Consider the following 23662-nt stretch of genomic DNA (forward strand, 5'->3'; position numbering starts at 1 on the left):
ATAGCGTGGTACTGATTGGCGCTATGGGGTTGTGCGACATCACGAGGCAGGAAATGCCGACTCGGACATCTCAGTTCAGATAGTAGGGTGAGGAAGGTCAAACCCGCCGCTAACCTTGCGAACCATTACCAGTAACGCGTGCCACCTCTAGGTCACGCAGGCACGTTCGGGCTTACTTAGACGGGCATTATTATATCTATGTCGGGTGGTATTTCACGTAATATTGTCAGGGAATGACGACGAGGACAAAGTGCTGTGATCGCACACTCTTACATGGGGAGCCAGTCCTCCCCACAGCACCGTCCATTCGGTTGAATGCTCCAGGGTTACGCGGGGGATCAATGATGAGCGACAGGGTAGCGGACGCTGATGGTGCGGCCCCGTCGCTGGGCAAGGCTGAAGAGCCGGGGAGTTGAAGATCGCTGCGGTGTTCCGTGCTTTCTTTAGGTTACCCGGTACCTACACTATAATAATATGACGTAAATATACGTGAATACCATGGAGATGGAGACCGAACCCATCCAACCTTTAATTCACTTTTAAATAAACGCACTGAATTCACTCAGTGCGTTTAATGCACTGCTGCGATTCGTGAGGGTGCCGAGGTTTTGCGACAGATATTCACTGCAAAGTGGATGTATGTACATGTATTTACAAAGGGATAACTGACAGAACAGCAGCTGAATAACTCCAGGACAGCGGCGCCCAGCACGAAAAGCACACGCCAACTTCTTCGCATACCACGCATGAGCAGCGCATTTTGTCCTCGTCGTCGTCCCTTGACACACTACACTACGCGCCATGCTCACTTGTCCTCGTTTGGTATCCTTCTCGGCATGTCGGTCTTTCCGAGAAACTGCTTCGTCAGTACAACGGCCCCTATCGCGTGCTCAGTCAGTGACCAACTACGCTGTCTTTTTGGAACACAGTGTTCCTCGGAGAGTAGAAGATAATAGCTCTGCATCACATAGCGGAGGCATACATCAGGCCACTCGTCTTGTGCAGTGTTTTCCTTAAAGCATTTTTCCTTTCCTTTTTCTAAATTCCTTCAGAATTTTTTGAAATACCATTGCTATAATTGCAACAAAGTAACATTGCATGTCTGACCGGCCATTTCACTGCAACATCAATAGAAATGGGCGCCAATTTAAAACGCAGGAACACTACATGGGGACGGTAATGTGTAGTCGCTTGAACGATCAAGGACAAAAGGTTGAACAGTTGTACATGAAAACGTGGTATATATGTGATTAAGGGAGGGAAGGGGCAAAGCTCCGTCGTTAGTCCAGCCCACTTGCATAATTTCACCGCGGCTGTCAATATTCCCCCGCGTTAAGCGAGATTGTTGAGCTGTTGTGTGTACAAATGCGCCCTATCGCTGTGAAGTATAGTGGTTAGGGCGCTCGACTGCTGTGCTCAAGGATGCGGGATGCTGCCACTTTTTGACGAAGGTGAAAAGCAAGGCGCCCGTGTTCTGTGCGATGTCAGCGCACGTTAAAGAACCCCGAGCACTCAAATTTTCTGGCTTCCACTACGGCATCGCTTATAGCCTTATTCACTTTGGGACGTTCAACCCCATAACCAAACCAAACTCGTTACAAAAACGACCCCAAATCTTCACGTTTTTGTCTTTGATTTGGTTAAATGGATGAATTCTACTGGGAACGCATCCACTGCTTGACGAGCAATTCCAACCAAGAGTGTAGTGGTCGCGCGTAAAGTATGGAACATACAAAAAAATAACAGGCATTTCAGCAATGCTGACGACTGCAGTCAGGCTTGAATTGATGTAAGGAAAGATGCTGTATGCATTGTTTTGGTGTGTACGAATGTTCCTGTGCAAGCGAAATGAGAAAATGAACTTCTGTCTTATCGCGCTGCGTCATGGTGTTGTATAAACCGCGATGTCAACGCGAATTCAGCGCGATGTAGAATTTGTGCGCAAGGAGTGGAGAACAATAATCTGGTTACTGCTTGCGATAGAGTTGCTTAGTTTGTTATGGAACGTTAATCAGCTTACCTGCTCTTACGATTCGCCGCGAGATAAGGCAACGCTGATTATTCGAATAGCATCGAATTTTAGGAAGAGTTTTGTTTCAAAGTACTTTTCTATGGATGCGAAACTCAAGGCGCCGTCAATGTAGGTTAGCGAACCCCCGATTACTAGAAATTTCCGGTGGCCACAACTACACCGACCTTAATGCTGCAGTCGTTTTACCACGGGAAGCCCTATGAAATAAACTGCGCTTCAGACATCCTGCGGCCAAGAGCCTGAAGTGCCCATGACCAATGGAGGTTTTCATGATTCAGTATGGCATATTCAATATGGAGAATCATTGGTTGCGAAGTCACTCGTACGGTTGTGAAAATCTATCAGAGACCTTGATTGCGATTCGTGACTTGCTATATAACAACTGTGGCGCCAACCGTTTTCGTTTTCTAGCCAACAAAGTGTCGAGTGAGACGACGGCATGCAAACACAGATACCCCTGCGGCAGGGCCTTTGCCCCTCTATCGCCTTTGACACACCATTCGCTGCTACGCCATCACTAATGGACGTTCATGTGACACCAGATGTCCCCTTTTCATATCGAAATTGGGACGTAATTGTTTTTAGTGCAGTAGTCAGGGTTTTATTTCCGATATTGCTTCCCATTCAGTATCAATCTAGTAGTAAAATAGGAAGCTAGCTTGCGGCAGGGATTCAAATTGGCGACATGCGTACCTAGAGTTTTATCCGTGCAATAAAGACTAACACTTCGCCAAACTCTGCGCCAGTTCCTCAATGCCCAACAGCCATGCGAAACCATTCTAAACCATCCCAACAAGTCATTTCGCAGATTTCAGTCGGTTTAAGTGAAGTTAACCTCCCGCTAATGTTTCTTGCATTGTAGCAAAAAATAACAGCCTGATCGAAGTTCTTTCGTTACAAGCAGAAAATCAAACACGAGCGCGCTTAAACCGCGAAATAAACAGTTACTGGGAACATGTCTGATGCCACACGTGAAACACTTCTGGGGCGTGAACAGCCAGCCACACTATAGGGAAGGTTCACCCCTGCATCGGAAAGTGGCACCTCTGCTAGATATATCGCCACAAAAAACTCAATAGCTGTTCATTTTCCTGCCTGTAGTTGCAAGGCACAGAGCATACTGATTTGGCACGTGATGCACTTGCTGCTCTTGCTGTTAGGACAATAGCTTTTCGCTCTGTGCAGGACGGCTTCGATTATGAGACAGTTACAAGGAAGCTTCCGTACTTGGGCCAGGTCATCAACGAAACACTTCGACTCTATCCGCCTGCACTTACGTGAGTACCGCCTTCAACGCGCAACCTGAGGATGATGCATGTTTTTGTCAAAGTACTGAAGTTTGCTTCGTGCGCCTGATGATGTCGTAAGTGGGTCAGGTCCCATATAGAGCGGAGCTCACACACTCCTTTCTGGTCCCCGCACTCGAGAGGAAATGTATACGGTGAACACTATTTCTTAGAGCTTCAAACCAAAAATGCCCAGCATTGTATAAACTCAAGAAAGTCTTTGAAACCTGCGAATACTTGTACTCCCAAAACTGCCTAGCAAGGTGAGCGGCTGCTGTTCCAAATATTCACTCGAATAATGTTTTCTTGCGTATTGGGCCTGAAAAAAACATGTTTTCTTGATTAAGCTCACCACAACATTTATACGTAATATGTTCGCAGTGTTTTATTTGCATAAACAATGTGGGTAATTTATGAAGTCCTTGTCTTGTTTCAACATCGTGTCAAGCGGTGTGTCCAGGAGTATTCTTGTAAGCGGCATTTTTCTTATTTCCTGTTTTCTTCCCATTCTTATTTTTCTCGAGCAGGTTTACTACGAGGACTGCTGTGAGTGACTTTGAGTACAATGGAGTGAAGTACAAGGCCGGGACGTGCATCATGTCGCCAACGCTGCAGATCCACAGGGATGCTCGGTACTGGCCAGACCCGTTGACCTTCAACCCAGACAGGTGTGGTTCACAGTGTCTCACCTCGACGAGACTGCACTAAACGGATTCGGAATTATGTAGTTGATGGCATCTGCTCTAGCTCGAATAGTGGCGAAATATAGATAGAATTAACAGGCAGTCCTGGTTTAGCTAGCAGATTCCATGAGCTATACACGTCTTCCCTTGAGATGCAACATTCTAATGTAGGAGCATCTAGACTGGCCTGCCCAGCACGAGGCGTTGAGTTTCTCTGTAGCCCAAAGGCGAAAACGTTTTCCGTGGCCGTTGTGCTAAGTTTCGAAAATTCCTTACTTTGCCACTGGTACAACATTTGTAGAAAATAAAAGAGTAAAAGAATCCAAATTGGCATCACGCCCACTCCACGTGGAACTGAACGGCTGTATAAAACCTTAAGTGTGTTTTATACACCCACTTTTGCAAGGAGGTGAATGTTTTCAAAAGCTGCGGTGGATTTGAGAAGTAATGCGACCAGCAAGAAATTCGCAAGTGATCAAAGCGTAGCGAACGCTGTGACTGCTATTGACACTCCAGTTAAAGAATTAAAGTCACATGTGGCACTCGGATATTTAATTATGCGAGGTCAGAGAAGTGGTGCCTCTGGGGGGACGTCTGTGAGATATCCTACGGTCGACAAAAAAATGCACATTCGGCGTGACAAGTATTTTATCGAAATTCCACACATTATGCGGAGTGTGGTGCATCATTCAGCCGCAGCCAACAAACAGCTTTTTCTAGTTACCTGTACTTGAGACGAGATTATACAGATGGGGAAAGTAATGGTGAGATCAACTGGTCGACTGAATATGGGCGTTCCAGAAGAAATAAAGCCACCAAAATCCCTACAGAGCGAATCGGCTTTCGTCGACCAGCATAGCATGCAGAGCGCACGGTGGATGTAAGGCTGAACTAAATCTTAGTGAAAAATGTGCAGCAATTGATAAATAGGCGTGGGCGTGGCACTCTATAAATTGCATTCACACGCTGTTAACGCTGTAGACGTTGTTTGATTGACGCACTTTGATATACACTCACAAAAGCAGGGAAATGCCCAGTGTCCTCTGTCAGTATTTCTGTGACAACTAAAAACAGACCAAAAAAATATCCTGCAGCTTTCGAAAACGACATCAACGACTAGAAGTTCCGGTGATATCAGCCTCTCGTCGGAAGATGAAGCTAGAGGAGAGAAAGGAGTTGCTCAAGACGACCACCGAAATACGCGAAATCTACTTCGGTCGACCAGGCGAATTCGAAATCGCCATCGCGGAGCAAGAACACCAGCTCCGGTGCGACAAGTTGAAATCGCCATAAATCGACGCTCTACTAGTCACGCCCGGTTAGGTATCATCAAGAAGCTTGCAGCAGGTTTGAGACGCCCACGGGAGAAACCGCGTCAGGCGTGGATCAGTGCTGTGTCATTCCTCGTGTTCTTTTTCCTGCGCGCATCTAGTCACGTGCGCTGCAAGCTTCACAGTGCCACTGAACCAGCTGATCCATCAAAACACATCATCTCAGTTGGCCACTTTTAGGTTGGTTTCTTTGAAGATAAGAGGGGTGAAGGGGGGGGGGGGGGGGAGGGGTAGACATTTTGCTGCTGCAACAGATGAAGTGTCGAATTTTTAAAGCACATGGAAAGTCATCAGGAGGGGAGCTAGGGTAGTCAAGCGTGAGTGTAATACTCGCGAGCATCGAAAATTTGGCGGAGCGCCCACTAAAGCGCCAGAATTATTATATTTCTAGGCCATATTACTTACCGAAATTATGCACTGCAGACTGTGTGCGTTTATCTTAAGGTGCAAAAAATGTCCCTCCTAAAGCATCCCCGAGAGTACCGTTGGTAGTCGTTGTAACGTTTAAGAACTGCAGTGTGCTAGAGAAGGGGTAGTGGGCTAAGATTTCGACTCCGCCTGAGGCACTTCATATCGCTGAGTTATAGCGCTACAAAAATTTTCACCTGAAAGGTTTTGCAGACGACCACCGAAATACGCACCTACCCTACGCCGATTCCGCCGGGTATTTTGTAAAACCATGAAAATCTAAATAAGTTGTTGCAATTTGTTTTGAGAGAAAGGTGTGTGCGATTGAGTACTAAGTGATACTGTCTCGTTTCTATTCTGTGTGTGTTTCTTTAGAGGAGGTTTACATGGTTTTTGCGTGGTTTAGCGTTTGATTTTGAATTCCACTCAGCGAGACTTTTTCAAGGACATATGACTTGGCGTTGCAGTTGCAAGTTCACTATAATCACAGTTAACTAATGAACGAACATTGCCTAAGGCCAGCAATTAGTGTAATGAAATCGTACTCGATATGAACTATGCAACGATGTGATTTGATGTTTTTGGGTGCTGTACAGTTTTATTCTGAATTATTTGAATAATGGTGATTAATTATTGCCTGTAATTAGTCCAGGACAATTATACTCGACATTACCTATTCAACAGTATCTGATTCATATTAGTTCATATGATTCATATTCAAGAAAATTATTTCTCTGTGGTGTGATATTTTGCCTCCGGTAGCGATGCTTGACCGCAGCTAAAGTTCATTTGCTCGAAAACTTACATTCGGTTTGCTTTGCAGAGACACCAAACTTCGAAACCATTCCGAGGCAGCGCGAAACATGGGCCCAATATTGGCACTGATTTAGCAGTTTCGGTCCCTACACAGGGCCGCATATCATCGGCACAGTAAAAATACTGGAACCATCTTAGTACTATTTAAGGCTCTAGCTAGATTAAGAAAAAAAGTATAGCTCAAGGCAGCTTAAAGTTCAAACCTGCTCACATCAACGATATAATTTCCGTAACGCAGCGACGTGCAGCACGGCTTGTAGCCAAGTTGGCAAGCTTGCGCGGCTGTCTCTAAAACTTACGTTCTTCAAAATATAAAAGCTTAGATAAAAACACTGCACATGAACTAGAAAGCTTACAGTCCACCGACCAGTTCAGCCACGCCCCGGCGACTGGTCTGCTTTGTCCAAATATATAGCCTGCTCTTTTTAAAATCAGATGGCGCTCTATGTCCAATTTTAGGCGCGTTCCTTGGGTGGCACAGGTGCCCTTTGCCAATCTAGAACACTGCATTTACTCCTTTTATTTCACGCAGTCCAGTCCCTACATCCCCTACCCGTCATCTCCCTCCCCCCTTCCTGGAAGTGGAAGTCCAGATTGCCTTGTTAGACCACGCGCAGGATATGTCGAAAGCGTGATCTGCGTTCTTAAATGGAATGGCCATTTGTTTAACCTGCACCAGCTACAGCAGTGTAAGAAATCTTCTATACCTACAATGGATTTTTGCTGCAATGGTTTAGCTGGTGTAGACTAAAAAAATGGCCCTAAAATGTCCCTCTCTTCAAAATAGTACACATTCTATACCAAAAAGTAGTGAACAGCGTTCCAAGGCTGTCTATGGACACCTTGAGCTTTCCTCTGTTGACGACAGGTTCTCTCCCGGCAACGAAGGGGCCTTCCACAAGATGGCGAACCAGCCTTTCGGGGTTGGACCGCGTAACTGCGTCGGAATGCGCATGGCTCTGCTGTCGCTGAGTTTCACGATCGCCCAGTTAGTTCAACGGTTTAACCTTGAACTAGGACCTTCACAAGGCGAGGTAAGTATGCGCTACACAATCGCTCGCTTGCTCACTCACTCACTCACTCACTCACTCACTCACTCACTCACTCACTCACTCACTCACTCACTCACTCACTCACTCATTCACTCACTCACTCACTCACTCACTCACTCATTTATGGGAAGTTTTGCAATCGGCGATATTAATGAGCTGTCTCTTCTACATAGAGTCTCCTGTTCTCCAACACAGACCTTCTTATTGGCTGCTACGGGGGAACAACCACCAGGGGGCGTGCGCCTTTTCTCTCCACTTTCCACTTTTCTCCTTCACTCCTTTTGTCGTTCTTACATTTTCCTCCTTTCCGTGCATCGTTTCCATTCCACGATTTTTTGCCGTGACCCATCAAATGCCCTCGCATCAAAAATCGGTGGAAAAGCCTGCCACGTTCCTGAAACGCCACCCTACAGCAGCCTCTCTACCCAACACTCATCGCCTACCTCCTGCCTACTCCCTCACCCCCTCCATTACTCACTTGCACCCACCTACACCATCCAGAAATGTCTCGCTTTTTCGAGGCCTTGGCTAGATTAATACGTATATTTTAGAGCAACAGGATGAAAGTAATCATTAAGAGCTGTTCGAATTGTCTCAGAATTTAACCAAATGTAGTAGCAGTAGAATAAAACTTTATTCCGCAAAATGGGAAGGGGTTTAGGGATTGGGGTCTTGAGCTGCAGGTGGTGTTCCTAGATAGAGTATCACATGGACGAGCGTCCCATAATCTTTTTGTCCCTTCCGTATCATTCAGAAGTGTAGGTCTGGATTGTTTTGTATAAGTTTTGTCATGCTCATTGAGCATCAAACGAAGTTTACTAGAGTTTGGCGGTAATATGAACTGAAAGCATTCCATGCTTTCAAAAAAGTAGCCCACAAAATTACGAAAGACCGGGCTACTTCGTTCAACATATTATCAAAAATACCTAACGAAGCATTCATCGCCGTTTCTTTAAAAAGTGACTTGTTAGGAAAATCATGCAGCCGACGTCTGCCGACATCTCTTCCTAGTTGCTGGGTATGTTTATGTGTTTTTTGTTAATAATGAAGGAAAATTGCCAAATTGCTATAGTGCCTAATATTGAGTGCATTTTATCGGTTAATCTCTTGGTTTTGTCTCACTGTTTCCTATGGGATCAATGCTTAGTCACAACAGTAGGATTATATAATAGTGGGTTATAACGTTACGAAGCTACAGACACTATAAAGAACACCATCATAGAAAATTCTGGGTGAATTGAAACTACGAAGGGTTTGTTCACCACGCAGACATTTCACGGTAAAATGCGTTTTTGTGCCTCGTCTCTACCGAAGCACGCCCACTGCCACCGGGATTGAACACGCGACCTCGAAATCAGCATTCAAAAGCCGAAACCCGTGACCCATCATTAAATCGAAGCAAACGAAGTATTGGAGTAATGTGCTCCCACACTTTGCTCCCACAGCAAGCATAATCATGTTTCTTTATGCTAGTATGTTGAACCAGTTTAGAGGCTTGGAGCGTTCCGTGACGTGATACCCATACAGGAGAGCTTGTAAGCCATGTGGTTTAATTTCGCGCTCCTCTGCAGGGCCCCCTCGACATCGGCTCCCGTGCCATTGTCTCGGAACCAAGCGTCGGCCCCTGGATAGTATTTCGTCGACTATGAACACCTCACGGAGAGGGAGGAAGAGGAAGCAGCCTACCAGAAGCCCATGGGCTACGCCGTTGCAAACTAAGCCACGGCCGGGCCTCCCCTGTAACATAGTGTACATACCTTTTATTTTTACGCACCCTGTCCTCTCTTCCTGTCGCTCCGCTCTTTGATTTCCTCTCCCTCTTGCTTACTGTTCCTTTACTTCCACCGCCCCGGTTCAGGCGCTTCTAATGATTAGATAGCAGATACCGGGGCTGGCAAACATCTTTTTACTTATTTTTTGTTCATTTGAATAAAAACACTTGCTGCTGCGCCGTTGCATCCAGGCTGACGGTGACGAAAAATGGCCGGTTTTTGTTATGCCTATTCAATATCAAGTAGATACAATGTGATCGCGACAGCGTTACAGAGCTGCACTATAATGAGGATGAAATATGCTTCGATGAAAAGTCATGTTTTTATTTTCGCTCATCCGCACCACGCTCTTGTGCGACTCCGTTTTATCGCTAGTGTATGTCATTTATGTTTTCCTCATTGGTCTGCTTGATATTACTTAATGCAACTTATCATCTATATAAGTGTCAAAGATAAGAAATTAATGACAGGGCCCCGGACTAATTTGAGTTCCTTAACGTGCACTGACATCGCACAGAACACGGGCACCTTGCTTATGGCCTCCGCCAAAATTGGGCCGCCGAGCTCGAAACCGTATCGCCTGGGTCAGTAATCAAGCGCTCTAATCACTGGACCACCAAGGCGGGCTAGTCAGGTATGGATCCGAATGCTGCTTGCATATTAAAGAAAATGAAACGAGATTTAAGTCGCTTTTTTTTTCTCAGCCTTCCCTTAATCTAAGCCAATGTGGCTTCAATAAACGTTTTCATTATCATCATTATCATCATCTTTGAGAATCAAGAGGTGAATGTTGTACGAATACATGTAAGAGCCAAATGCAGAGAAAATTCAGTTAACAGATGCAGCGTGCCCGCCTCATTTGCACAATCTTATAGTATGTGCTACCGATAGGTTAGTATTCCAGCTTGTGCGCCCAAGGAAGGACGAGAGTGGTCGACCCTTTTCTCCACTAGAGTACCTAGTTACGTCAAAACGGGCCTTGAGAGTTTCCTTCCTTCATTTCTCCCATTACTGCGTAGTTCAGCTGTCTACCAAGGAGTGAGACCGATACTGCACTTCTCGTTTTTATGAAACAAATTTTGAAAACTGAGACAGCTCACTCGGGCCACGCTGGTTAAAGCGGTATCGAGGGAGCACTTAGTTTAATGCGAGACTTGACAGGCCGCAAAAAATAGCCTTCTTTTCCGAGAGAGAGGATCCACTCTTTTCGAAAAAAAAATTCAGTGAGCGTCTTACTGAAGAAATAAAGGAACAGTGCAATCATGCCACTGGAAATTCTTCTAACCAATATCTGGTAGATGATGCGTGTTGGCTGCCGTGGGACTCCGACGACCTCCGGCGCTGAATGGTTATACACAAAAACAATACACACACAAGAGAATTAAACCAACACGTTAACACAGATGATGCGCTCTCGTCTTGGTTTAATTCACTTGTGTGTGTATTGGTTTGTGTATAACCATGCAGCGCCGGAGGTCGTCGGAGTCGTATAGCCAACTAGCCCGCTCGAAAGTACTACTGAGCTTTATGTCGTGGGACTTCGGGAAGGATGTTTGTTTTTGTTTTCTGCTTGTTCCAATAGTTTTTGTTTGTTTGTTTTTTCGTTTGTTTGTTGCTTCGTGCGAGGAATATATGTACCAGCCACATGCTACATTTTTACCAAGTTTGTACTTTCGTAACGAAAGTGGGTTTTAAAAAAATATCTTCATATAACATGGTCCCGAGCTGATGTTAGCATTCTTTCCAAGAGAAGCCATGATACACTTCATGGTGGCTCATAGACGGTGGTGGCTGCACAAAAGTCTGGGACCCTCTGCCATCAATAACTCATATGTTCTCAGTTGATGGCAGTGCTGTAGACTGACTGCATTCGTCACTTTTGATGTGTAGAAATTTGCGTTACTAGGACCGGCTCAAAACAAACGAAGAAAGCGTTTGAACGAGCCACATATCGATATCGTGACCTACGGCGGCCAATTTTGTTGCAGTTGCGTCGGCATGGCAGACTGGCAATGGTGGCAGAATCTGACCGTGGCAAAGGCAAGGTATCCCTTGTCTTTTGCGAAAGCAGAGCGAAACACAGCGGACAATAAAGAAGACGGAACGAGCAGTCGGCTGGTATCCTTTCTTGTCCGCTAGGCATCAGTAATTGTTCCGACAAAACATCGTACCATCGAGCTCGGCTTTCCGTGATACCTTGCCTTGCTGCGCAGCTTCCACAGAATCCCATGCGTTCAAAACATGCCAACTTTTGGAGCTGAAATCAATAGCGCCAATATCGAAGTAGACAACTAAACAATGATGTCATTGATACATTGTGGGGCCTCACAGCCCCTTTTAGTGTTTCAAACCGCGCGCGCTTTTTCCTATTTGTGTTGGTGTCCGCCCGGGCAGCGCGAGTACGCATGAGCGAGCTGCCTGGAGCGGGGGCGGCATCTTATCGGCGCGAGACCGAGGGAGCGAGGGTAGATGAGCGCGTCGGAAGCATGGCTCGGGGCTTTTTCGCCGGGCGACGGGCCAGCGAAGGGCGGCCAGGCATCGTCCCAGGCCGGCGGGATGTACACGGACGACGGAGCGGGGTCCTGCCAGACGAAGACGGAAGCGGTGTCTACAAGAATGCCTTAAGAGTATTAGCGTGAGTGTTACCACGCGAGAAGCAATGCTTTGGTACTGTCGTCAATGCTTTGGCCCTATTACTCGCCCTATCCGCGCCGCAGTGTTTGTGTTGCCGCGGTGAAGCCCTGACCCATGTTCCGTTTTATTCTGCATAGTCCATTGTAGCGCACTTCGATGGCAGATGTGTTTTCAGTGCAGTTTTGACCAATGCTGTTTCTTTTTTATTTAATACTTTTCTGTTGATCCGGAATAAACCTGTGTTTTTAAGGAAGGCTTGGTTTTTCACTCGTCTGGTGAGACCATCGCTCGCGGACCCGTATTCTAGAAGGCGGAGCCTTCAACATAACGAAGACAATGAAGTCACTCTTTGGGGGTTGTTAGGTTGTTGCAATTTCAGACATTCGGCACACTGTGTTCTTTCGCTGCCGCCTCGAGTGGCACGCTGAATTGCAAAGTGTTATCGCAGGACCTCCCAGATCTTAAATATCGATAGGAACAGTTCTAGCTCTGTTTTTCTTTTTTTTTTTAAGCTGTCTTCAAGTACCCGGCCGAAAGTGGGTGTGAGTAAAGAGTGCTGACTGAGTGTTGAGTAGACATTGTAGGTTGCGATATAATATGTATTACACTGGTCCAGATTCAGTTACATTGGCAGCTTCTACATATTATTCCTTGCAAAAATTGACCTAGTCTTGATGACGCGTTTGTGAACGCTAGCTCAGCCGCGAAGGCAGCGCTTGTCGCCTCACGCTATTTTGCGATCTTTCCAGCGTGAGCTTCTCAAACAACATCGGCCATGATCTCAGTTTTCTTTGATTCCTTGGTTGTTAACTCTTAGCGTCTGTCGGAGGCTTGACTGAACGCGAAAACGACCACCGAATTCGTTGGCAGCACTTGCATTCCCATCGATCAAAAGCCTAACAGCCGAGGTCCCAGCCTGACCATCGAGGCTCGCAAAAAAATTCTGATCACCGCATTGCCTTTCAGGAAAAGAACATAATGTGGCGTGTAAAGTCATCATCATTAGCCTAAACGCGTCAACTGCGGGACTAAATGCGCTTCCCAGAACCTTCATGCATTCAATGTTTTCTTGTCGCCACAGCCACCTTTATCTAGCAAAATTCATACTCCCACCTGTCCCCACGATTTCCTGCCGTCCTCTGTTTCTTTTTTGATCCTCTTTTCAAAGAAGCATCACCCAACCGGAAATCACTAGTCGGAGGCCGGTCCAAGCCCATACATTGCTCACACTACTGCACCAAATCTTACACCGCACCCAATATCTGGAAGCATGCCTGGGCAGTGGGCACTAACAATCGTAAACCTACAGCATATCTGAGCAGGGAAGAAGTTCGGGCCATCTATAATTGGTAGCTCGTAATTTTGTGAAAGTTCCACGCTGCATAGCCTCATTGTAATCTAGATCGCCGCCCACTGCCCTGTTAAAAGTGGACTTGAACTTTGGATTGCAGCCTGTATACTTCAATGTATGGATAAAACTTTTTATTGAGCGCCAAAAGGCTATTTTAGAGCCGTGACGGTTGGACCTCCTAGTCCAGCAGTCCATTCGCTTTCAGCGCAGCTTCAGCCCTGTCCACCAGTATTCGCTGGTCTTGTTGGTCATCGGTGCAACTTTGGCCACCCTGTTTCGGTGATCCCTGCTGTAGCTGAGTTAAGGCCAGTTGAAGGCGGTATGAATACTAGAAGGCAGAGAACAAGTTCGCGGCAACACCGCGGAACACAAGCAGAACAAAAAAAAGTACAAGGTAGTGACTTGCGTCTTTGAGTATTTAAAGATTTTAAACTATATCAGATAACTTCGCAGTGGAAGTGCTTTTTGCGGAATCCCAAAACCTGTGAAGCCTTCGAGCACAAGAGCCGAAACAAAAGTTAATTCGGGACGCCTTTAGTTTTGAGGCAACTTTGGGATATTTAAATATGGTGTTATGCACATGTTGATGGGAATGGCTCAAGCTTGCGATGCGTACAAAAAGTTTTCTTCTGAAGTTCGTCCTGGTGCTCACAATGAATAATTAAGACTGAGATAGAAACCGAACGGGGCAGGCCTTTGAAAACCGATAAAAAGTAACTAGAAACGGGCCGAGAGAGGTCAGCAGATTATTGAATGTTATAGCGGAGTTATACAATATGTGAAATTATTTTTTCCCAGCATATTTATAAAATCTCAGAGCCTAAAAGAATACTTTCGAAGTTCACTGAATAAAAAAAAAATTGGCGTTGTTTTCACCTTCGGAATTCTAGCTGTAGCCTTATGTATATGGAGCAGACAGGCCTGCTGCCTTCATGAAAGGGAGCAGTTTGTTGGGCGAGTTGGTGACGGTCTCCCGTAGTTACATCGCGAAAGACAGGAGATGAGAGGAGGACATGACACAGCGCTGATTCGCAACTGAAGTCTTTGATGGCGAACCAATCAGTTGGCAGTAAGTAGACACCCCACTGGTGATCGGAATTGGAAGCGAGAAGATGGAGTGCTTGTACATATACGAAACAGCGACCTTCAAAAAGCAACTGACACGTGGCAACGTTCACATTCAAGGTAGGCTCTTTCTTTCTCTGACAAAGTTATCGAGTTCGCGCTAATACATACCTCGTGACGCCGTGTTATCATCAGTGCTCGATGATTTATCTCGCCAAAGTGCATTACGGATTTTTCGCGCCAAAGCATCAACAACTGGCACGTTGACACGTGCCGTTGTTATTTGAAGGTAGCTGTTCGTATGCATGAACTGTATCTTCTCGTTTCCGATTCTAGCCATTAGTGAGGTATTTATCTCTTAGCGCCCATAGGGAATATGTTTCTCACCTAATTCAATTAACTCAGCAGCCGGGAGACATGCACGTTCACTCACAGCATAATGAAGGCACATAGTGTGACACTTAATAAACCCGACGAAAAATCGTAAACTCTTCCTATCAACTACTGATACTGCTTGAGGTTTTTAGAACATCGCGCCCTTTTTGTTTTCCTTCCCAGTTTTCGTGCGCGCGTCTTTCGCCACCTGTAATGTATAATACGCATACTGGGCCATGTGGTGTAAGACGAGTATATATAAATTATATAAAATTGATACCTTGAAGCTTCCTCTAATGTACGATGATGTTTCAGAGCCTCGGTTTAGCTTTCACATGAAATGAATTGTCTGATTCAGACCTATCGCGTGGGAGCATACCTCTCTCTGGGCTTTTGGTGAAATGTCAAGCGCTTTCTTACATTTTTATGCCTATATTTCGAATGTTTCACGGCAGTAGTGGCTTTAGAGCTGTTTTTTTTTTATTCCGTCTTAATATACACAAGTGGACAGATAAAGAAGACTATGTTGAACAGCTAGTGGCTTTTGTTATCTGCTCGAAAGATCAGAACAGCTGCTCCCAATCCCTTACATATAGTAATTTTCTTAAAGAACCAAATGTTTAACCTAACGTTAAAATTTCTTGCGGCTGTTACCAATTACATACATTGCATGCAGGATCCAGATCACATTAACTAGTTCCGAAAGTATTACACTGTGAACCTAAAGTCTCGAAAGTGGTTGAGGCGCTTTTTTTACATCATTCCCGAGTGAACACTTGTAAAGAGCCATTTGATGCAACGAATATGAAGTAGTGGTTCTGATTATCACCTTCGCTTTCTGCTGAAGCCTTGAAGGAAGGTTGTGAGCGGCTACACCAGTCAGACATGTCCGGGTGACATTGCTACAGGACAGCCCTCAATCAAAAAAACCAAATTTTCTTCAAAGCGGTGCTTAATTGAAGCTCCGTGGATACTATTCCAATGGAAAGGATGACAACTAGTTATAGATCACGCGTTCATGTGCAATGATCCCCTCTGCGCTATTCCCTGCCTCGCAAACGCCCACCAGAGGTAGGGCAACTGAGTGGATTGCAATAAAGAAATTAATGTCCTTCAAGACCTGCAGACATGAAGTGAGGCGAACTATCTGCAGATTAACGTTTAGAAAACAAAGGCAATCCCCAATACTATATGTTTTAAACGTCACACTAGGATCTGAAGCAATAGAAATTGTCGACACAGTTAAAACTTTGGGAATATATTGTTACAGTGCGCAATATCGAGAGGACGATGACGTGCTGGTGTGGTGTTGTGAAGAAGACTACGCTCAGGCTAAGCTGGGATCGTTCTGGTGGTGTGTACTTCTGACAGTTAACTAGCGTCTACCGCTGTGTACGTTTCCCTTAACATTTGGTGGAGGATTGCTGGAAGTGCGCTCGTAGCAAACCTGGATCTCCGTAATGGCCGCCAGACTGGCACCATCACTATGCCATCCGACGCGTTTTCTTTAACAATATCTACACAAGAACATGTCATGGGACAGTCATGTTAATTATATTATAAACAAAAATATCGAAATCTGTTGGAATTTTGACGAAACTCCGCTCATCCTTACCCCAAGCGTTGAAACTGCACATATGCAATTCATTACCTTTTTCTTTTATAAACTATTACTTTCTTGTATGGGGGACAACAAACATGACTCATCTAAATCGTACACATATACTAACAAAAAGTCCATTAGTCATATCTTAGCGGTTCACTCAGAAGCTCGATCACACTGAAGAATATTTACTCGGCTTAATATAATAAGTGTACGTGGTCTATATTTATACACACTGGCCAAATGATATATCATATAAGCAACAGCTCCACAACAACCAGCAAGAACTTAATCCAATAGCACAATTAGGTCAACAAGCTTGAAAACCATGAAAGCATGGAACCATGAAAAATTTCCATTTCATGCACCGTTTTAGGCCAATTAAAACTCCGTCACTCTTTACCAACATCAGTGAACAATTTTGCACAGCAAACAAGTTAACATTAACTGCACTAGCATCTCTTAGTTTAAAGTTTTTATAGCAGAGCAATTATTAGGCCAGTGAATTTATGAACAGTGTCGAAACTGTACAGTTGCAAATTACGAGCGCTGCGACGGAGAACAACAACGAGAGAGTAATGACAAGGACAGCGCTTGTCCTTGTCATTACTCTGTCATTGTTGTTCTCCGTCGCAGCGCTAGTAATTTGCAATCATGTACAAATTAGCTCAACTTTTCGCATACCTGTACAGTATGGTACTGCCTAACCTGGTTAAACATACCACATCGTTTCACTTGCATTCTAAATACTGTACCTAGAATTGTACAATTAGAAAAATTATGTGTGAATTACTTTATCTGGTTTTAGGTAGAACGAAAGGAAGAAGATGGTTTGCACGGTATGAAAAAGAACTGAACAAGGGTAAATCGGGTACGCCTCAGTTCGCAGAAGAGCCAACGTTTCGACAAGTGGACTTGTCTTCGTCTGGGCATGCCCAGACGAAGACAAGTCCACTTGTCGAAACGTTGGCTCATCTGCGAACTGAGGCGTACCCCATTTACCCTTGTTCAGTTTTTTTTATCTGGTTTTCTTTGTTTAAATTGCAATTTGGCCTTGTTCTTAAATGTAACTCAGCTTATTGTTAAAATACACAACGTCGTTACCATGTGCAATGAAAAGTTGGCTCGAACGCGATCAAGTGATCTTGGTTCGCTTTTTTTTTTAGCCCCCTCTGTTGTTTTCACGAAAATAAATTGAATTTTAATTTTAGCCTTGGCAAGCTGTTTGTCGCAGTAAGGCTTGGGCTTCATGCAAAAAACGCTGTTCCATAATTGTAACCTATAACACTCAGAAACAATAGCATATGGCGACCAGACATGTGCGCATCAAGCATTAAGCCTCATAGCGAAACCCTGTCGTCATTTGCGCCACTGTGTCTGCACTGCATTATTGAAAATGAACGCATAATGCAGTGCAGGCACAGTGGCGCAAATGACGACAGGGTTTCGCTATGAGGCTTAATGCTTGATGCGCACATGTCTGGTCGCCATATGCTATTGTAACCTATAACACTCAGAAACAGTGGCGCAAATGACGACAGGGTTTCGCTATGAGGCTTAATGCTTGATGCGCACATGTCTGGTCGCCATATGCTATTGTAACCTATAACACTCAGAAACAATAGCATATGGCGACCAGACATGTGCGCATCAAGCATTAAGCCTCATAGCGAAACCCTGTCGTCATTTGCGCCACTGTGCCTGCACTGCATTATTGAAAATGAACGCATAATCCGTTCCTCTCCCGCTTCCGTTTCTAGGATCGCCACCTTCGTCCAGGGCTATATGCTCATATCTTGTGGCGTTGTCTCTGGTGCCACTCTCGCCTATCGTATCGTCGCCCTCCATGCTCAGGGGAGGACCAGCGTCGCGAACCTTATTGGCATGCCGGACGGAGTGCGAACGTCAGGCCAATGACAGCGGCGATATCTAGCGCCACGACCATGGTAACCGAATAAATCCAATGTATTCAAATTTTAATACCAGCAAAATGATAGATGTATTATACATAGCCGTCAGTATGGCGTTTTGGTGCATTTACAGTGACATAGAGTTTAAGAAACCTTAATACAGAGCATCCAAAACGCACCAGCGGTGCATTCTTTTTTTCTTCAGATATGCGGGCTTACGGGGTAAGACAAAACGTGGCACAATTATTTGTATGTATTCAGCGAAATTGCCACTACAAAATATAAAGTTCACAGAAACAAATCATGTTTCTGTCTAGTGTATAGAGCCTGCGTTTTGAGAAGGTACGTTTTCCGCGCTTATTCCGGTATTGTCACAAACCTTCCTGAAAAAGTAAACGTTACAAGCTCTTCGGAGTTTATTCGAGCCAACGCTAGAGCACATCGATATACCGAGGTGGCGAAAACGAGCCACGCGCTAGGGGCTGCTTGTGAGCTGGCAATACAGAGCATTGCCTTGAGGAAGCTGATTAAAAATTCGTGACAGGACACGTGTTGTGAAACTTCTGAAACATAAAAAAGCTAAAATAACTGTGAGAGAAAGCCCGCATCGAGCCAGAGGTTACGGGAGGCCAAAACCAAGTGCCAAGCCATGTGAAAATCAAAAAAAGGTGCAGATGCTCAGGAAAAGATTAACATCAACGATACATGAGAAAGTCGTAAATCATTATGATTCGAACTTCATCGGTCATCCCTGCCTTAAAGTTGCATACGCACGTGATCGGCGGCAGGGCTGCAGCCTGTTGACGGAATGGAATTAAGGAAGATTACAATCGGCTTTTCGCAGCATGTCTCTTTCAGGGCACAAAAACCTGTGTCCTATTTGGCGAGTTTTACTAGGATTCTGACTTCAAATTGTCAGTACGGTGCAAACGACTGGCTCCGTAACGGGTTTCCCACTATTGCACTGTGCAGTCCGGTGACGTTGTCCGCAACGGTAGCCGACAGAGTAGGTGTGTAAGCATCTGCCAAGAGCATGGGAGGAGCGGGGTTTGACACCAGCACCGCCAGTGGCTACCCAGAGGTGACAAAATGGGTTCAAGTTAATCCTAGCCAGGTTCTTGACGAATGTGTTTTTTACCGCTCAATCAGTGAAACGGAAAAGGACGGCAAAGGGTTCTACAACTAAGGCGTATTCCTGTCTTTCACGGATAGATTTTCTATTGTGCCACAGGTGGATGGCCAAAGACCCTTCTCCAAGCATTACACCCCAGAGGAGCCGAAAATAAGAAGGAAACAAAAAATGCCACTACCACATCGTTTTTCGCGCGTATATGTAGGTTTCCTTACACAGCGGCGGGTTCGTGTTGTTTCGCGGGTTTCGCGCTCCCTGGCGGATTCAGGTTGAGCTTTCGTATCCTAACAATTGGGATAATCCTACGCCGGGGTAGTGCAGTGGTAAGCCGCCTGACTACTACAGCGGGGATAAGGTTTAGTATAACACTAATGGTGACAGTTCAATGTTTAATAACTCTGACGCATATTTGTAGAGCATTTAAAACTAAACAGTCCAATGAAGTGATGCTTTTGTGTGTGTGTATCTTGTACGTACAATTTATTTCTCGAGGTAGAAAACTCTGAACTAACAGTGTAAGAGCACAATTGCGTGCACTAAATCGCTTCCCGCACAACACCACCTCATCCAAGCAGTGGTTGCGTGAGTGACCTCACTTCATCTTAACTAGACGCCAGTCTCGACTTTCCAGCAGTTCCTTTTTGTTCATCCGCGACAAGATTCTCGTCTTCTTTTGACGGCCGTCCTCTTCCCGCGTGTCTTGCACGGTCTGCTGGTTAGAATCGAGCGGAACGTCGTACGCGAGGGACTGAGGCTGTATCCTGTCGCTGCCAGCGTCACCAGAAGCAGACTTAATTGGTGTCACTTCTTCCGGGCTGCTTCCGATCGCGTTGTTGGGAGCGTGGCCACCCTTTGCGACCAGCGTTGTAGGACCTTGACCGTGGGCGTTGGCGTTTGTCCCCCTCTCGCTTGTGGCACCAATGCTGTTCACGTCGGGAATTCGGCTGGCGTCTTCGATCTCTGGCTCGGCGATATCGGTGTCGCGGAGCGCAAACGTCATGGCAGTGAGAGCGATCACCGCCAACACCACGACTACAGCCGACGCCTGGGTGTACCACGACGCTGACCTGCGGCGTAACGGACATGAAAAGTTCTCAACCTTTGTATCCCAACGCCCATATATTTTGCCACAAAATATGAACAGATTATTGCTCATACAAAGGAACATATGCTGTGGGTTAACATGCGAATATATTGCTTCCCGGCCAGCAGTGATATGACGGTGACGTTTAGTGTATTTTAGATTACTTTCTGCTTTGTTCGTGATCAATAATGTGCTCATGTATACTTTCATGATGGCTATAATTGTGGGTGCTAGGTCGAAAGTGCTCTCATATGAAAGCTCTCTACGTTTCTTCTTTTTTTTTTCTTTAGGACACCTGAACCGCACCGTAAGGGAAGGGAGGAAGGTGGGAGTGAATGTGGAAAGAGAGAGAAATAGGAGTCGTAGTGGAGGGCTGCGGAGTAATTTCGACCACCTGGGGATCTTTAACGTGCGCTGACATCGCACAGCACACGGACGCCTCTTCTGTTTTGGGACGATAAACCCCAGAAATAAAGCCAAATCGATTCCTACTAATACTAGTCTTGCGCACTAACCATCGCCGAACCCATGCTATACTATCCTGCGATCACACATGCGTATTAATGTAAAGCGAAAGTAGCATCCAGTTCCCGTTGAAGTTAAGGTCATTCTGTATATTCTGAGAAGGCTCCGTTGAAGTCCTCACCAATGCTGCTGGTTCTCCGATTCTGGTAACTCTAAGCCAGGATAAAGATGGGCCTCACTCCCGCTTCCGGTCGTAGTTGAAACCTGGCCTTGAGCGCTTTCTTTGTCTACCGTCTTCCGGGGAGTCTGGTGGCCTGCTTCCTGCGCAACGCCCGCAGTGCGCGTCGCCGACACATTTACAGTAGTCTTAGTAGCATTGCATCCAACTCCCTGAGTGAGGGGCTCTTCTTCCTCCGCTTTGCAACCCGACGTGATGGCGTCGATGACTGGCAAGCGCATCTTCTTTTTGAACTGCGCAGCAGAAGATGAAGATGAGAACAAAGCACAGATTTGCAAAATTCCTAGCGAATGAAAGAACTCCCGTGTATTTTTGCTTCGGTCTGCGTTTCACTACGGCTGAAGATGCGGGTTGTCGATCGTGAAATGTGAATCTGTAAGTTCAAAGAATTGACAGGCGGCTTACCATCGTATTGCGGTTCCTGCTTCTCGTGAATCTACGCACAGTGAGCAGGCTCTGCAGGCGGCTTCGCCAGTACGCGTGCAACTTCTCTTCGTGGCACGTTTTGTCATGCCAGGGGTCAATGAAATAAAAAGTACTAGTGAAATGAGTATAATGATACTTTCGAAGAAAACTAAGCGCACGTAGAAAAGAAGGTTAATAACGCGATTCTATGGTATTCAATAAATATTGCTCATTATTCTGCACTGAAACGTTTATTTGAACCCGCGAAGAAGAGGAGCAAAACACATCTTTTCTTAATTTATAGAAATGCGCAGGCAATGTCGGCCATCTAGTGGTTCAAAAGAGCTCAAGGTCGATCAGGGATATTAGAAGTATATTAGAAGATAGGTAGATGTGTTTATTGAAAGTGAAGGCAGAGAGGTTGGACAGAATGATTAAGCTTATTGGGCTCAGCCAGACGCCCTACACATCCATCTAAGAAGACTCTACCGAACATTGACATTTTATGTTCCGCTTAAAATTCCGCGCCATTATGCATGCTTGCTGCGCAAACTTCGTTTAAACGTGGCTTTCAAGCGTAGGTATTTGCATTTAATGGGTGAGGCGTACTCCCCGAAATGTTCATCTTGTGGTTTTCCCGAAACTGTGGACCATATTACTGGTGTGCCCAGTGTGTGCTAATGAAAGAAATGTGCTAGCTTCTTCCTTGAAGCGTTTGGACAAGAGGCCTCTGTCGGAGGATCTGCTCCTGGGCGCTTGGCAGGACAAGGGGAAGGGTGCCCAGGCAGTGCGGGCTCTTTGCCGTGTTTTGTGCGCCACCGGACTTATTCGCGCTTGTAATCCAAGTTGTCGTGCCTGTATATATTCATATGCCTTCTCCCACATCGTCACCCATCATGAATCTCTTTCTTCTCCCCTTCCTCTTCCACAGTGCAGAGTAGCAAGAATATTACAAGATCTCAAAGGCAGGCCGAGCTTCTTAGTCCGAACTAACCTAGCCGAAAGCGAACGCCTTTATATTATGCACGTTGCAAAAGTGTTTGTAGAAGATGAATCGCTACAAATACAACACAAAGAAGCGACTTAACAAGTATTTTTTTTTTATCACACTAGGCACAAACTTGCCTTGCGACGTGTTTTACAGTTGTAAACTAATAATTGAAAACGACACTGTTCCGACACCACTGGGATGTAGCAATAGCTATCTTTCTCCTGAAACACTCTGGGAAAAGGTTTGATTAAAGTTATGCCCGACCGAGTGCTCGAAGGTCAAGCTGCGTAAAACTTGTAGAACGGATGGTGCGTAGTCGCCTCATAAAACAAATTACAGTAGTTATTGCATTCAGTGACAGTCACATAGTATTTCCTTAGTGACTGCTCTATTTAATCTGTACATATAAATATCTCGAACGGCATCACGGCTATTGAGCCGTGATGCCGTTCAGAAAAATGGATGCCGTTCAGAATTGGATTCAGAAAAAATAGGTATAGTACTTGCGTTGGGTGAGTTGGTCGCCTTGCAGCGGTGCCTCTGTAGATTCGATGTTCCCGTTCAAATTTGATGATTCGTTAACAAATGTTCTGCAGAGCTTACATTGCAAATGTTGCATTGGAAATATTGCATTTCAAATGTTGAATTTGTTGCGCATTCAATTACGATCGCAAATGTTCCTCATGCAGCACTTTTCGCATCAACTTTGGGAATCAGCTTAGAGCGTTAAGCTGAGATGCAACTTCTAAGATTTTCAACACTATGTACTTTGCCATAGATTAAGTCTCACAGATTGAAGATCACGGCGTAAAGGAAAGGTGCAAAGGAAACAACCGTGGCGCGGTCATGGGCAGCGAAACACAACCGAGCCTGTTCGAGAACAGAACTGACAGCAACGGAAGCAACAGCAGTGTACGGCCGTGGTCTTAGGCGATTTTTTATTAATGTGTGCATTTCAGGGCAATAGCAACATGCCGGCCGAGAAACACGAGACAACTGAAGCATCGTGATGTTTTAACTAGGCGCAAT

General features: G+C 45.4%; 1 protein-coding gene and 1 long non-coding RNA gene across 3 annotated transcripts in view; both read left to right on the top strand.

Annotated features, from left to right (window-relative positions):
• The window catches only part of LOC146190825 (cytochrome P450 3A14-like), a 29117-nt gene extending 19570 nt beyond the window's left edge, over window positions 1–9547 (top strand). For both annotated transcript variants that reach the window (XM_084601200.1, XM_084601201.1), the window contains exons 11-14: window positions 3218–3309; window positions 3846–3986; window positions 7425–7590; window positions 9180–9547. In XM_084601200.1, coding sequence (XP_084457326.1) covers window positions 3218–3309; window positions 3846–3986; window positions 7425–7590; window positions 9180–9257 — 477 coding nt within the window. In that variant the 3' untranslated portion in view covers window positions 9258–9547. The remainder of the gene's footprint in view (window positions 1–3217; window positions 3310–3845; window positions 3987–7424; window positions 7591–9179) is intronic.
• Window positions 9548–11815: 2268 nt separating this feature from the next.
• Window positions 11816–23662, top strand: part of LOC146190826 (uncharacterized) — a 70437-nt gene continuing 58590 nt past the window's right edge. Inside the window, exon 1 of the long non-coding RNA XR_014706584.1 lies at window positions 11816–12015. This is a non-coding gene — a long non-coding RNA (uncharacterized LOC146190826). The remainder of the gene's footprint in view (window positions 12016–23662) is intronic.

The sequence above is a fragment of the Amblyomma maculatum genome, chromosome 4, assembly GCF_055883805.1.
Source record: "Amblyomma maculatum isolate TAMU_Amacu chromosome 4, ASM5588380v1, whole genome shotgun sequence".
Classification (NCBI taxonomy): Eukaryota; Metazoa; Arthropoda; class Arachnida; order Ixodida; family Ixodidae; genus Amblyomma; species Amblyomma maculatum.